The following is a 14,442-nucleotide window of genomic DNA, read 5'->3' as shown; positions in this document are numbered from 1 at the left end:
CTAACCAACCTAAGGACATCACACACATCCATGCCCGAGGCAGGATTCGAACCTGCGACCGTAGCAGTCGCGCGGTTCCGGACTGCGCGCCTAGAACCACTAGACCACCGCGGCTCTCAGTGGACAGTCTTGATAGATACGGGGTCTCAAAGGTGGCTATTGAGCTCTGCAGTCACTTTAGGTGCCATAGTTTTGTATTGTTTTGACACAATTTGTGTTAGTGTATGATGATCTCTGTCATCTGGTTTTGATTTGTGCATGCTGTTAGATTTACACAATGATGTATTGCTATGTTTTGTGTAGGCTCTCATGACTGATGAAACAGTTGCTCTTTAAACATTCAATAAATTGGCAGTCTTGTTTACTGATGCTCAGCTAATCGGACCCCTACAACCTGCCCTCTTTGGAACTCTGTTAGGTCTTTCATTCAACGTCGACCCAGGCCTCTGAATTCAAATACGAAGTGTGCACTACTCATAAACAACCTGCACTGATGCCTAGTCTGTACTGAATATGCACAGTCCAGCATGATACGTGCCTTACCCCTGTTGTTGACTGTCAAACACACCATCCCATTACTACCACTGTTCAGATTATTTTGCCTATCCCCTGTATATCAGGCCTGTTGCATGCATGTGATTTTTAGTTTCTAGTCTTGCTAACTGAAAATCCATAACTCTTCTAGGCTTAAGAATGCTGAAATAAGGCATTCAAGCAGGGGGTCCCCTCTTCAGAAAAGAGAAGTAACAAAAGTCAGCTCCGCTCACACCAAGTGCCATACAGGTGGCGATTATTAACATTACAATATAATGAAGGGGATATTTGCTACTCACCTTAAACCAGAGATGCTGATTCACAGAAAGAAACATACCAAGAAAGTAAGGAAATTTCCCACACAATGGCAGACAAGCACATTTCAGATATTTCTATGACTTTCTCAGAAATCCACTTGACCCCACATGAGGGGAAGGTGGAGCAGAGTGTTCCTAGCCTATAATGAAACCCACCCCTCTTAAAAAAGTGTAGAAATATCCTTTGGTCGTTTGATGTCATTCATAGGTGTTCCAACCCTGTGATGGTAGATTTCTGACCAGAGAAGTAGAACTTTGCATTTTCCTGCCTCATTCCCACCACAGTTAGCACTGACAGTACTATAACTCTCATAGGATTTGAATTTTTGTTCCTCTGCATCACCTGTGTATTTCTTGAATAATTGCTTGTGTTCAAGACAGAAAATACTTGACTACTGAACTTCAGTGTTGGTTTCATGGAATTTTCCATATTCTGAAGATTTCCTCAATTATCTGAGTCCAACACAGGTGTCCCTACTATAGGATACACAATCACTTTTATTTTCAGCATTAACTTTACAGTAGATAGATGTCGACAACTTGCAACACTATGACAGGTTTATTGAAAACAGCCCCACATTATTACATCAGGTGTCTAAATGCTGCTATTATCTGATAATTATCTGTGTTGCCGTTTAAATATTAAACCACTAGTAAGAAAAACAAACTAATGCTATTTCGTTCAACTGAGAAAGCTGCATTTTTTTCTTACAGTAATAGTATTCCTGCCAAGTTTATAATATTTTGAGACTGTGTAACTGTAAACGGTATAAAGTGGATTAGGATTGTCAGTTATCAACAGAGTGAACAGGATTATTTCTTACAACTCCTTCTCTTTGTTAATAAGTACTTTGATGTGTTCCACATCCCTGAAGGTTCTAGTTTGAGATGGCATCTGTAGAACATTGTGGATGAATGAATGGCTGCACTAACCAGAAGACTTAGATGTCCAGAGCATCACAGATGTATGTATATCTACATCCATACTCTTCAAGCCACTGTGAAGGGTGTGGCACAGATATTAACCATTATACCAGTTATTAGGGCTTCTTCTCATTCCATTGTTGTATGAAATGCTGGAAGAATGACTTTTTAAACAACTCTGTGTCCATTGTAATTAACCTAATCTTCTCCTCACTATCCGCACCAGAGCAGTACATAAAGGATTGTAGCATATTTCTACATTCATTGTTTCAAGCTGGTTTTAGAAAATTTGGAGGTAGGATTTCTATGGTGGTTTGCATTTGTTTTCAAGTGCCTACCAGTTGAGCTTCTTCATCGTCTCTGTGACTGTCTCCCATGGGTCAAAAAACCTGTGACCACTTGTGTTGCCCTTTTTGCATACATTCAGTGTTTCTTTTTAGTCCTGTTTGATATGGGTTCCACATGCTTGAGCACTGAGAGCTGTTCAAATGTTTGGGATCCCCACCAGGTCAGATTAAAGGAAGACTTCACAGTAATTCAGAGACATGCTGCTAGATTTGATCAGTGTGCATGTATTACAGAGGTGTTTTGTGAGCTCAAAAGGGAATCCGTGAAGGGAAGGCAATGCTCATTTCGCAAGGTGTTGTTGCATAAATTTATTGAACAGGCATCTGAGGCTGATTGCAGAATGATTCTACTGCTGCTAATCTACGTTTCACATCAGGACCATGAATATAAGATGTGGGGAATTGGGACTTGTGTGGAGGTTTTTAGACAGTCATTTTCCCTCATTCTATTTGTGAGCAAAACATCTGGTATCTGGCTCCACAGAAGTTGAATACCCACCAGAGGTATTGAACCTAAAAGGCTATTAGAGGAACAGTCTCGCTGTAGTGTCCTGCTCACAGTGTGAGCACACTAGTCATCTCACCATGTGAATATGCTGGTCACTGGTGTTCCTCACTGCAAATATGAATAAGGGCACCCAGCAAACAGTCGGTCAGTTCTGCATTCGCATCTGATATTGTTGATTACTGTCATCACTGTACTATGTGCTACTGGATAAAAACCTCACTTTGCACTTCTTCTTTCTCTCTGGCCACAATTGGGATCATGTGTCTCTTTGCTCTTGACCTTTTGACATCTCCGTGGAGAAGGTTTCCACTTTTCACTTCGTTATTTACATAGGATGCTTTGGCCTTGTCCTTGTCTGCATCCTGTCCACCATCAGTCAGCCGTTTTAGCTCCACCACTGCTTGGTGTCGTGTTCTCTTCCACTGGTGGTCCTTCCACCTTGCAGCTTCAGGTGTCTCTCTTCTGAGTTCTGATGCATGCTCTGATATCTGGCTAATTGCTGATGTAAAATAACAGGAAAGGAAGTGACTAGTATTGGTATGTGATACCCTCTGCTATGCACCTTATGGTGGCTTGCAGACAATGAATGTAGATGTTCATGTAGATGGTTCACATGAGGTGTTTTGTAAACAATATTCTTCATAGACTGATTGCATTTCTGTAGTATTCTACCAGTGTGCCAAAATCTGCTGTATGCTTTATATATGACTGAGCTCATTGATTCTGTTGTCATAGGTTGTAGGTTTTTTTCATTTTGTGATGTGAACAGTTGTACATTTCCAAACATTTGAAGCAAGTTGGCTATCTTTACACCACTTTGAAATCTTATCAATAGTCAGTTGAACATTTGTGCAGCTTTTTCCAGACAGTAATTCATTATAAATAACCACATCATCTGAGGCTACTCGTGATATTGTCAGCAAGGTCATAAATATATAATGTTTACAGCAAAGGTACTGGGGTTCACCTGAAGTTACTTCTACATCTGTCGATGACTGTCCATCTAAGATAACATGCTATGTTCTCCATACCAAAAAATCCACAATGTAGTCAGAGATTTTGCTTCATACCCCATATGATCATATTTTCAGTATTAGGTGTATATGTGGTTCTGGGTCAAGTGATCCTTAAAAATCAAGAAATACTACATCTACCTGACTGCTTTGATCCTTGGCTTTCAGGATATAATGTGAGAAAAGTGTGAAATGAGTTTCACATAGTTGATGTTGATGTTTCAGGCATCCATGCTAATTGGCATGAAAGAGGTCATTGTGTTTGAGATACCTCATTACATTTGAGCTAAGAATATGCTGCAGATAGCCACTGGGACCTGGAACTTTCCTCAGTTCTGCTTTTTCAGCTATTTATCAATGCTACCAACACTAATATCTAAATCGCTGATCTTTGCAGTGCAGCAAGAATTACATTGTGGCAATACTCCTGGTTTTTCCTTTGTAAGGGAATATTTTAAAACAAAGTCCAGTATTTCTGTTTTTGTTTTGCTGCCCTCGGTTTCAGTTTGTCTCATCCATCTAACTTTGGTACACCTAACAGACCTTACAAATAATCTGAACTTCTTTGAGCTTTTTGAGAGATCTTTTAATAATATTTTGTTACGGTATATATATCTATCAAGTACAAGGTCACCTATTCTTCTGAACATGGGCCACAGTTCTTCTATATGAGGCGGTCCGTTCCAAAACTTGCCTTATCCATGATAAGAAATTTTACAGGAGACACAAAAGACTAAAAACTTCTTAATTCCGACAGAAACTGAACTCTTTTCCTGGTAGGAATGCATAATTTTAATAAATAAAGTCATGATTAATTGGGAATATAATTATTACCACCGAGAAATTGGTTATGTTGCTTTATATCCAGGATTAGACAAGTTTTGTTGCAGCACACTGCAAGTGCGTAGTTCATGTACTCAGGAATATACTTTTTTGTGCATTTGTGATAGTGCTGATGCATTCAATTTATACTCATTTATTAGAACTTAAAAAACACAGTTCATAGTAAACAATAATGATTCTACATAATTATTCATAGAGCAGAATTCAAATAACTAAGTCTGTCAAATCCTCATGAGTTTCACAATTTTTGTTGATTGTCTCTTCAGGGGAGTAATTTGTTTCTCCAGTATTGGACGCTAACAAATTCTTTTAGAAAGCCAGTTCTTCATTTCTTCATTCACCTTCCACTCCAGTCCAAAATGTTTTTGTAGCAAATACTCTACGTCCTTAATCTTGGCTGGGTTCAAGGGCTCTCCTGAGGACACAACTTGTGGAACATCCATATTCATCAAACGTTTACCTTTCTTCATCACAGACCTTCCTGAACCACAGTCTACATTGTAATTCTGTTCTCCTTGTACTGTCACATTTCCTTCAGACATTTCACACAAGATGAACCGCTTTGCTGAAGAAAATTTGAAATGCCAGCTACTTGGTTTTTTCATCATATTTTAAGCAGTCTTCTTCCAGTCTCTCACTGTGCAATCCACACGCAATTTAGAAACCTGAGCATGCAATGCAAAAATATCTTCATACTCTTTTGGGTTGCAAATTACTGACCTGGTCCTAATGTCCTTCTCTATTTGTCCAAATACTCTGTCCGATGGCAGAAAGGAGTGTCCTGGAATGGAAAATATCAGTTCAATACGCTTCGCATTTGGGGGACTCACTTTTGACAGAAAATAGCAGCACATCATTATCACTGTAGAGTTTCTATTCTGTCCTCCACAGCCATCAGCACAAAGCCGCAAACTTGAGTAGTTCGATAAATCACATTTAGAAAGTCTGTCAAATATTACAGAGGATATCTCATTTGATCCCTTTTTGTATTCATGTTCCATCCACGTACACGTGAAAACATTTTGTACTGTCAGTTCAGTATGTGAATGGCCCATCACAACTGTAAAATTATAGGTGTGTATCTGACAACTGTAGTAGGCAATTTGATCCAGTATTTTAGGATTAACCAGATTTTTCTGACAGTCAAATGACATTGTGAGCATATCATCCCTTTTTTATTGCAGCTTTGCGTAAAAAGCTTTTGCTTTTAACTTATGAATCCTAAACTGAATAATCATCGAATTCTTTTCTGACGTATCCTTTGCATGCTCAGTTTTTCCCTTAAGTTCAATGCATGTAGAACATGCATCTTTTACAGGTCAACCAAAACCGATGTTGTAACCTGTTGTGAAAATGTTGCGAAAGAACCATCGCTTCACTCTCATATCATGACAAATCTCTGCATTATACATGCTGTGTAACTTTGCAATGCTTACGTTTCCAGGAAGATATTATCTTTGCAATGATTTTCCTCGACAATAGCGACTTTCACAGCACTTCAAACGTTCAATAATAGGCTTTACAGATTGTCTCTTTGCATCATACTATGGCCTGTCTCTAGCACCATCTCTTTTCTCTTTAGGCATTTCACTGGTTTGGTAGTGATTTCTGGCAATTCTCTGAATTCTATCTTTACTGACATGTAAAATATTGAGAAATGTTTTTTGGCACACTTTTACTTGAAATTTATCGGTATTAGCAAGTTTAACAAAATACTCAATAGCAACACTCTTCCTACTGCTACCTTCTTTTGCGTGTCTGTCTCTTTTAGGCTTTTCTGCTCTCAGATATTTCAGTATATAAGTGTCTTGCTCAATTTTGTTGGGAGAGCTGTAGAAGTTCTTATAGAACTGTTGAACGTCTAACATCCTTAATTTCCTGCATTCGTACGTTGGTCCATTATGACTGCATTATGGATATTGTGGTGGTTCCATTGGCCCATGCCTGTAACAATAAAAACAATGGCCTTAAAATAGCTCCTGATGTAAATGCCCAACATGGTGTTTGATTAAATCAGAGGAATATAATATTGTTACTTTCCCGTTATGCAGTGGCAGCTACTGTGTAAGAGCACAAGATCATGTGAACACCCAAAGTTTTTGACACCTTGTGGATGTAGTAGTTATTAAATTCTTTGAATACTGTTAAACGTAACACAGAGTTTACGTCAATGCCACTAGGTGGCAGCACATTACGACAGACGTTTGCAAGACGTATGTCCCCATTTGATCGACATAAATCCCGCTATATGATAGCACACTCCTCAAATATGCCAATAATTATTTTTACTACCATTATTACTACTATTATTATTCTCAGTGGTTGTAGCTGTATAAATTTGTTCAGACCGTCATCATAACTGTTACAGAAAATGCTATTTCACACTTTGAGCTTTACCTGAATCAAAAAATTTGTATGGAGTAAATGTTGGGGTGATCTACTACAGATGATAAAGCCCTGAGAGTTTTGAAACTGCTCATCACCATAAATTTAAAAAAAATTATCTGTGCAAACAATCTATTGTATTACTAAAAATTTGTGAACACCTAAAATTTATTTTCAGCAGCCACCACCACCGTTTTGTTAACCTTTATACATTCACTGATCATTGACACCAGAGCCTAAACCAGTCACGTAAACACACTGCACAGATTTGGCATCTTTCTTACCTTTTATATTTTTCCTTGGTTTTCTTCCATAAAGCAGGATCACTTTTACGGCATCTTGCTTTGCCTTTTGGAGCTGGAGTTATTCTTTCTTCCACCGTAATCCTATTTTGTCACAAAACTGCACGTCTTCAGACTTTACTGACGACAGCTGTAAAAACGCGGGAAAAATATCGAGCGTTTCCTTTGACTGGAATATGAAAAATTTCATTGGCTGGTAGGATAAGGCGACTATTGGAATGACACTTGGAGTAAATAAAGGCAAGTTTTGGAATGATGACCGATTTTTAGCTAATGATTTCTACGGTAAAGAACAACTTTTCAGTGAATATAGACTAATCAGTCAATGCGCCGGGTACTGAAGAAAATTGGAGTAGGCTTCACTTATTTCGTAAAAAAAAATTGGATAAGACCAGTTTTGGAACGGACCGCCTCATATGGTTTCTTTCAGAGCTGAGTGTTTGAAGTTACTTAATATGAAATTCTCAGTTCCCTACTGCCATCACACCTCCATGACCAATTTCTCATTTTTCATGTTCAGTTTTGTGTATAGAGAACATTAGCCTCACTACAGAATATCTCACCAAAAACAAATTGGCACTAAATAAGGACAAGGCAATTCTCATGGAGTTTCTGCTAAATTATAAATCAAGACAGGTGGATACTGAGCCAGAATATTCAGTTGAAACAACTGAGAAACATAAATTCCTGTGTATTATAGTAGATGAACATCTTACATGGAAGGTGCATGTCAGCTATGTGTGTAAACTCCTGTAACTCTTACTTTCTAAAACACCTTTCTAGCACAATAGGGCCACCTGCCCTAAGACAAATCAATTTTGGAGTCATATGCTCCAACCTACAATATGGTATCGAGATTTGGAGTGGTAACTCCTACTTTCTAAAACACCTGTAACTCCTACTTTCTAAAACACCTTTCTAGCACAATAGTGCCACCTGCCTTAAGACAAATCAATTTTGGAATCATACGCTCCAACCTACAATATGGTATCGAGATTTGGAGTGGAGCACCAATGGTATACATGGATAGGGTTTTCAGAGCCCAGAAAAGAGCAGTTAGGATAATAGCCAATATTAGTATATATCAGTCCTGTAGAGAATACTTCATTATGTATAACATCTAGAAGTGTACGCATTGTATGTTCTCAGGATTATACTGTTTGTGAAAGAAAATATGGAACATAGTGTAATCAATAGTGAAGTCCATAATTATAATGCAAGAAAAAGAGAGGATTATCACATAAAATTTAGTAATAAAAGAGCAACAGATCACAGTCCATTTTCTACTGAAAGACATTTTTATAACAGGCTGCCAAATAACATAAAACTGTGTAACGATTCATGTTGAATGTTACTTAATTTAAGTTTCTTCTGCCTGGTCCATTGATGAATGAATGGGAAATTTTCATGCTTTACAAAATTTATTTACATTAATTGACATCCAAACTGCACACTCATCATGTAAACAAAACACGGACAGACTTCACTGAGTTCTTTGACTTCCAAAAGTAACTTCAAAAACTGACTGAGAAAACAACAACTCAAGAACTAACTCGCAGCCTCACTGCATTGCCTTATTTAGAATTTTAACAATAAATTCCAAAATAAAGCATTATTAATTTTGTACAGTTCTGATGATGTTACATTTAAAATTTACAAAATGTAAACAAAATGATGTTACAGCCGAATAAGGTATAAAATACAATATTCAGTGACAATCTTTTATAGTAATATCTTTAGTTTTCCATAAGAAAATCGTTCTTAACTTTAATTACAATAATGTCTCTCATATTATTTTAGTTATGTAATTAATTACAGTTTAGGTTTGCTTACTAACATGTAATGGTAGTACAGAGCTTGTGCTTTATCCGAATAAATACATAGAATGTACAAATAAGGCCTCAAATTCTGGAAATTGGAAAACTGTGAGATGTAAACAATTGTAGTGTTGATATAATGGAAGGAAACATTCCACGTGGGAAAAATTATATATAAAAACAAAGATGAGGTGACTTACCGAACAAAAGCGCTGGCAGGTCGATAGACACACAAACAAACACAAACACACACACAAAATTCAAGCTTTCGCAACAAACTGTTGCCTCATCAGGAAAGAGGGAAGGAGAGGGGAAGACGAAAGGAAGTGGGTTTTAAGGGAGAGGGTAAGGAGTCATTCCAATCCCGGGAGCGGAAAGACTTACCTTAGGGGGAAAAAAGGACAGGTATACACTCGCACACACGCACATATCCATCCACACATACAGACACAAGCAGACATATTTAAAGACTTTAAAGACTTTAAATATGTCTGCTTGTGTCTGTATGTGTGGATGGATATGTGCGTGTGTGCGAGTGTATACCTGTCCTTTTTTCCCCCTAAGGTAAGTCTTTCCGCTCCCGGGATTGGAATGACTCCTTACCCTCTCCCTTAAAACCCACTTCCTTTCGTCTTCCCCTCTCCTTCCCTCTTTCCTGATGAGGCAACAGTTTGTTGCGAAAGCTTGAATTTTGTGTGTGTGTTTGTGTTTGTTTGTGTGTCTATCGACCTGCCAGCGCTTTTGTTCGGTAAGTCACCTCATCTTTGTTTTTATATACAATTGTAGTGTTGATTATAAATGTAATTACAGAGAATATTAATTACAGAGGAAGACATAAAAATAAATAACAAATGAAAATACATCGCTTGGTAATAACTTTTAAGCTGTTTCTCAAGATAGTGAGATCTAAGGTTACTGGATTTTGAGATTACAATTTTGCTAATTAGAAGCACAGATTTTTTATGCTAACATCTCTGCAGTTTCTAGTTATTTATTTTTAAAGACTTATTACTTCAATTTCTTTATTAGTTACTTAATTTAGTATACGTACATAATGTTATCAATGACAACAATCCACCAATAATTATGACAACGCACGTCCTTCCAGAACATTAAACATGCCTTCGCAATGAATATCAAGTTTTTTATCAAATAGGACAGAATGATATATATAAAGGCACACATACAAGGCCTTAGGAAGCACTGAATTGTCTCATAACTATCTGGATGCATATGAAAAAGGTGGTATTGGACATTTCATATGAGTCCTCGGGTAGGCTGTACCGTTATAACTATGTAATGGAAACATATTAAAGACAAAATTAAAGCAACTGTTAATTGCTAAATGTTTGTACTTCATCAAGGATTTTTAATGAATGTTGGGTATAATTCATCTTTATTTCTAAACTCTTATTAATGTTCATATGTTTATAAACAGACTATGTCCATGACCGTAAAAGTTATTATGGACAAATAAACCATTTATTTACGTATCATTCATCAGTAACTGAGAAACCTACAAAGGTTGCTTTTACCGCATTAAGACAAATATATTTCCTTTCTTACAGGTACAACTTTGAACGACTCAGCAACAAGCTTGCTCGTGTCAGGCGTCTACTGAACTGGCGTGAACCAGTGGAGGAGGGCTACTTCCCTAAACTTGACAATATTGTCTCCAGCAGAGTTTGGCCACCACGGCACTCATTTGCCAACTTACGGGTAGGAATTTGTTCTTATATTTATTACTGAGTATAGGCAGATATTTGACAGATGATACTTATGTTTGTTATGAGGTGAAATTCCTCACTTGTAGAAGTACTGCATATCTTATAAAACATTATGTGTGGCTGCATGCTGAGAATTTTGTGATATGTAACTGCAGAATATAGTACATTAACTTTATGTAATAATGTTTGATTGTTTTCTCTATCTCAGTCATACATACACATAAGCAGATTCACGTAGACACCACACACACACACACACACACACACACACACACACACACACACACACTAAGATTCCAGACACTGAGTGTATTCATTTGCTAATCAGTAATTTCTAAATAACCTGCCTCTGTAGCTGAAGTAACAAATGCACACTAGTATAGCAGCATTTGAGTTAACTGGTGTAAATGTAGGCAGTGGAAATTTTCATCATCAGCATTTAGTTTAACAAGGAGAATCTAGCTGTTGTCCTAAATATCCTGATCAGTGGACTGTGTATCAATATCTTCATTTAAATTCCAATTTGCACCATGAAGTCTCACAGACAAAGAGCATGTGACACTGTCAACTGTGTCTCTCTGTTAAAGGGAGAACTCAAGAAAGAATTCAATAAGTTGGACAGATTCTTAGTCTCATGTTCTGATTGTTGTTCTGGTTGTTAAAGAGCACAGGGGTTCAGCCTGTGATGTATCATGTAGAAATTTAAGGTGAGGAATGAGACATGGCTTTGGGACTAAACGATGCTGATTTGTCTCTGTAGGACTAGGTTGGGAAAGGAGGTAGCTCGGTGGTATCTAGAGATCTTTCTGGAAGGAGAAGTTACATCTGGTAAGTATTGCAATACGTAAATGGGTCAGATTTAGAATGGGATATAATATTAGGACTGATATAAATCATACACAATGAATTACTGTCAAATGAAGCACATAGTTGTTGAAGAAATTTCTTGGGTAGGATACCATGATGTTACTGAATTATATTGGTTAATTTTATATAATTTATATTATACAAAATTCAATAACACTGGAGACAGAAGTTAAGAGGAAATTTAATTAATGAATTTTGCATTATATATTGTCTTAAATCTGTATCTTAAATTTGTACAGACAGAACAGCAATATAAAATGTTTTCTTTCTAAAGGATGTTAACCGAGAACTTGATCAAATTAAGTTTGATATCCTGGACTTGGAACGCTGGCGTGATCGATTCTATGAAGCCATTCATGGTGGTTCTGTTGTAAATGTAAGTAAGATAGTATTTTGACTGTTATTGTATGTTATAACTATTATTTATTACAGACAATGCTTTTCAGTGAACTTTATTTCTGGGCATGAATAAATAAATATCAAGTACTGTTCAGTAAGAAGTAGCAAAGATGCTGAGTCGCGATAGGCACAACAAAAAGATGCACACAATTATAGCTTTTGACCATTAAGGCCTTTGTCAGCAGTAGACACACACACACACACGCAAACACAACTTTCACACACATGTGCAGTCTCAGGGAGCTCTGGTATTGTTACATTCCATCCTGTATTTTTCAGTAAGAAGTAGGGGAGAGCTGGGCAAAGTGGTCAAGCAATGTAGTCTCATATTTTAAGCTGAGTAGTGGTAGAAAGAAAAGCATAGAAATTGTTATAGTGTGCAACTTTTGAAGTATAATATTGAATAGTTTAATTACCTTAGGGTCAAATTAAGTACTTTAAACAATTTAGTTTTCACAAAGTGGCAATATGGCCACTTGACCAGACATGAGTGGACAAAGTGGAAATTTAGTTTTAAACTCAAAAATAAGAAATAAAAACCATGTAACAGAGAACCCAGAGGGAGCACAATTGGTCCTAAAAACACTGCTCTTCTGGTCTTGAACTTGAAAATTTTTCTTTGCAGTACTTGCACTCTCTGTCTTCATCATTGTCATCAAAAAGAGTCATCATTGTCATCAAAAAGAGCTCTTCTAGGATTGGGTTGCCTGCTCTTCACACTCTTCTCGTTTATTGCTTTTCTTCTCTTCGACTGCTTTCCATTTTTCCATTCTTTTTCTTCTCCTTCTTATTTTCCATTGTTAGGTCACTCTTCTAATTACATGCTGTGAGTATCGCCACATAGCTCTTCTTTTTGGCACAGCTATTGCGTTTTGCCCCTACACAAAGTGACCAGAAGTCACTGCTGAGATGGCCACTTTGCCCGGATTGATGCCATTGCACAAAAGCTATATAGCGTGAAAGAAATTTCAGTAACTAAAGTAGAACTGTGGAGTCAAGATATTAGACTTTCAACATTGTTTCATTAAAAAGTCATTAGTCACATTCCCTCTCCACAATTAACGCACAAATTGAAAACTTACCTCACATCAGGGTAACTAAAATCCACAAAAATGATTATAACTCTCAGGAATGTTATAGTGAACAAGTTAGACTTCACAGGGTCACTGGACCCTCCAGGGAGAATAAGCCAACTGCTTCTATTCTGTAGAAGAATTTCTATTCCTGTAATTTGTAAAAAGTGGTGGGTAGAAATTACTAACTCACATTTGTATATCTTCTTTTCTTATTGTAAAAAAATTGAAAAATAAAGTTGGAAGAATTGTTCCACATCATTTCAATCTAGCATCCAAAGTGATCTATAGAATCTGTAACAAACCAACTTTTCCGTGCAATGCCAGTGCCTTACAGATGTGAGGACCCCCAATGGCCACCTTGCCTGCCATGGCCACTTTGTTCAACTATCCCTTTTTTATGGCAGAAGTTCCATGTACCAAATCCCTCTAACAAGTAATAAAACATTTATTATAACTCTATTATTTTTGAATCAGTAGTCTCTTACATGCATAAAAAAGTAGATTAACATGGGAATTATATACAACTGATATGGGACCATTGTTTCTTGCAACAATGTCTGTCTTCACACCTTGTCAAATTAGCTTTCGATGATAACCTCAATTGTTTTCATTAGGAACAGTCAATGGACGTAACTGCCCATTTGGTGATCTTGTATAGCAGATAACAGGCTTGTAATCAGCCAGAATACATCATCATAAAGACATGCTACTGGACATCCTGCTGATGTCTGTAATGCTAATGGCATCACGCCAGGTGGATGTAAACAGCTTGGTGTATTTCACTGTAGTTGTTTTAATTTCCTACACACTTCCTCTTAATTGCAGTTAACTTCTGAGCAGTTTTTGTAACATTGCACTAGCTTGCTCAGCCACTATGCATTGACTTTCTCTGCCAGGAAATGACAAGGTGACAAAAATGGTCTTGAGTTCCTCATAATTTATTTCTACAACTATATCTACATGACTACAGCCCTGGCACCAATCGTCAGTGATTACTCAGATCACAGTATTTGGTCCACTTGTTGCACAATCTTCATCATAGGCATTTGTATCAGTACTTTTAAAGTTTCAGCGCAGCTGTGTATCCTTTACTTCACCCATTGTCTTAATCACTTGAATTTGAGCTGCTGTAAATCCTTTTGAACACAAAAATGAAATTACAGTACACACTTAACAGATTGTGAGAGCAATGTTTGAAGCCATTGTTGTTTGGTTTCAGTCACAATTGCTGAATAAAAATAATGACTTCTGTGGCTTCATAAACAATCAATATTGGACCTGCAATTGTGCTACTTTATTTTGAACAGCTAATATTTTACCAAACAATGGAAACTCCAGGTAGGAATATCAACAAAACAATGTGGGAAAAGACAAGAGTGCTAC

General features: G+C 37.1%; 1 protein-coding gene across 1 annotated transcript in view; it reads left to right on the top strand.

The window, feature by feature from the left end:
* Positions 1–14,442, top strand: part of LOC126419371 (phenoloxidase 2-like) — a 118,407-nt gene that overhangs the window by 68,225 nt on the left and 35,740 nt on the right. The window contains exons 6-7 of the mRNA XM_050086559.1: positions 10,559–10,709; positions 11,859–11,960. Of these exons, the coding sequence (XP_049942516.1) occupies positions 10,559–10,709; positions 11,859–11,960 (253 nt within the window). The remainder of the gene's footprint in view (positions 1–10,558; positions 10,710–11,858; positions 11,961–14,442) is intronic.

The sequence above is a fragment of the Schistocerca serialis genome, chromosome 9, assembly GCF_023864345.2.
Source record: "Schistocerca serialis cubense isolate TAMUIC-IGC-003099 chromosome 9, iqSchSeri2.2, whole genome shotgun sequence".
NCBI lineage: Eukaryota > Metazoa > Arthropoda > Insecta > Orthoptera > Acrididae > Schistocerca > Schistocerca serialis.
The sequence above is the reverse complement of the archived record's forward strand: the minus strand, read 5'-3'. Positions and strand labels throughout refer to the sequence as shown.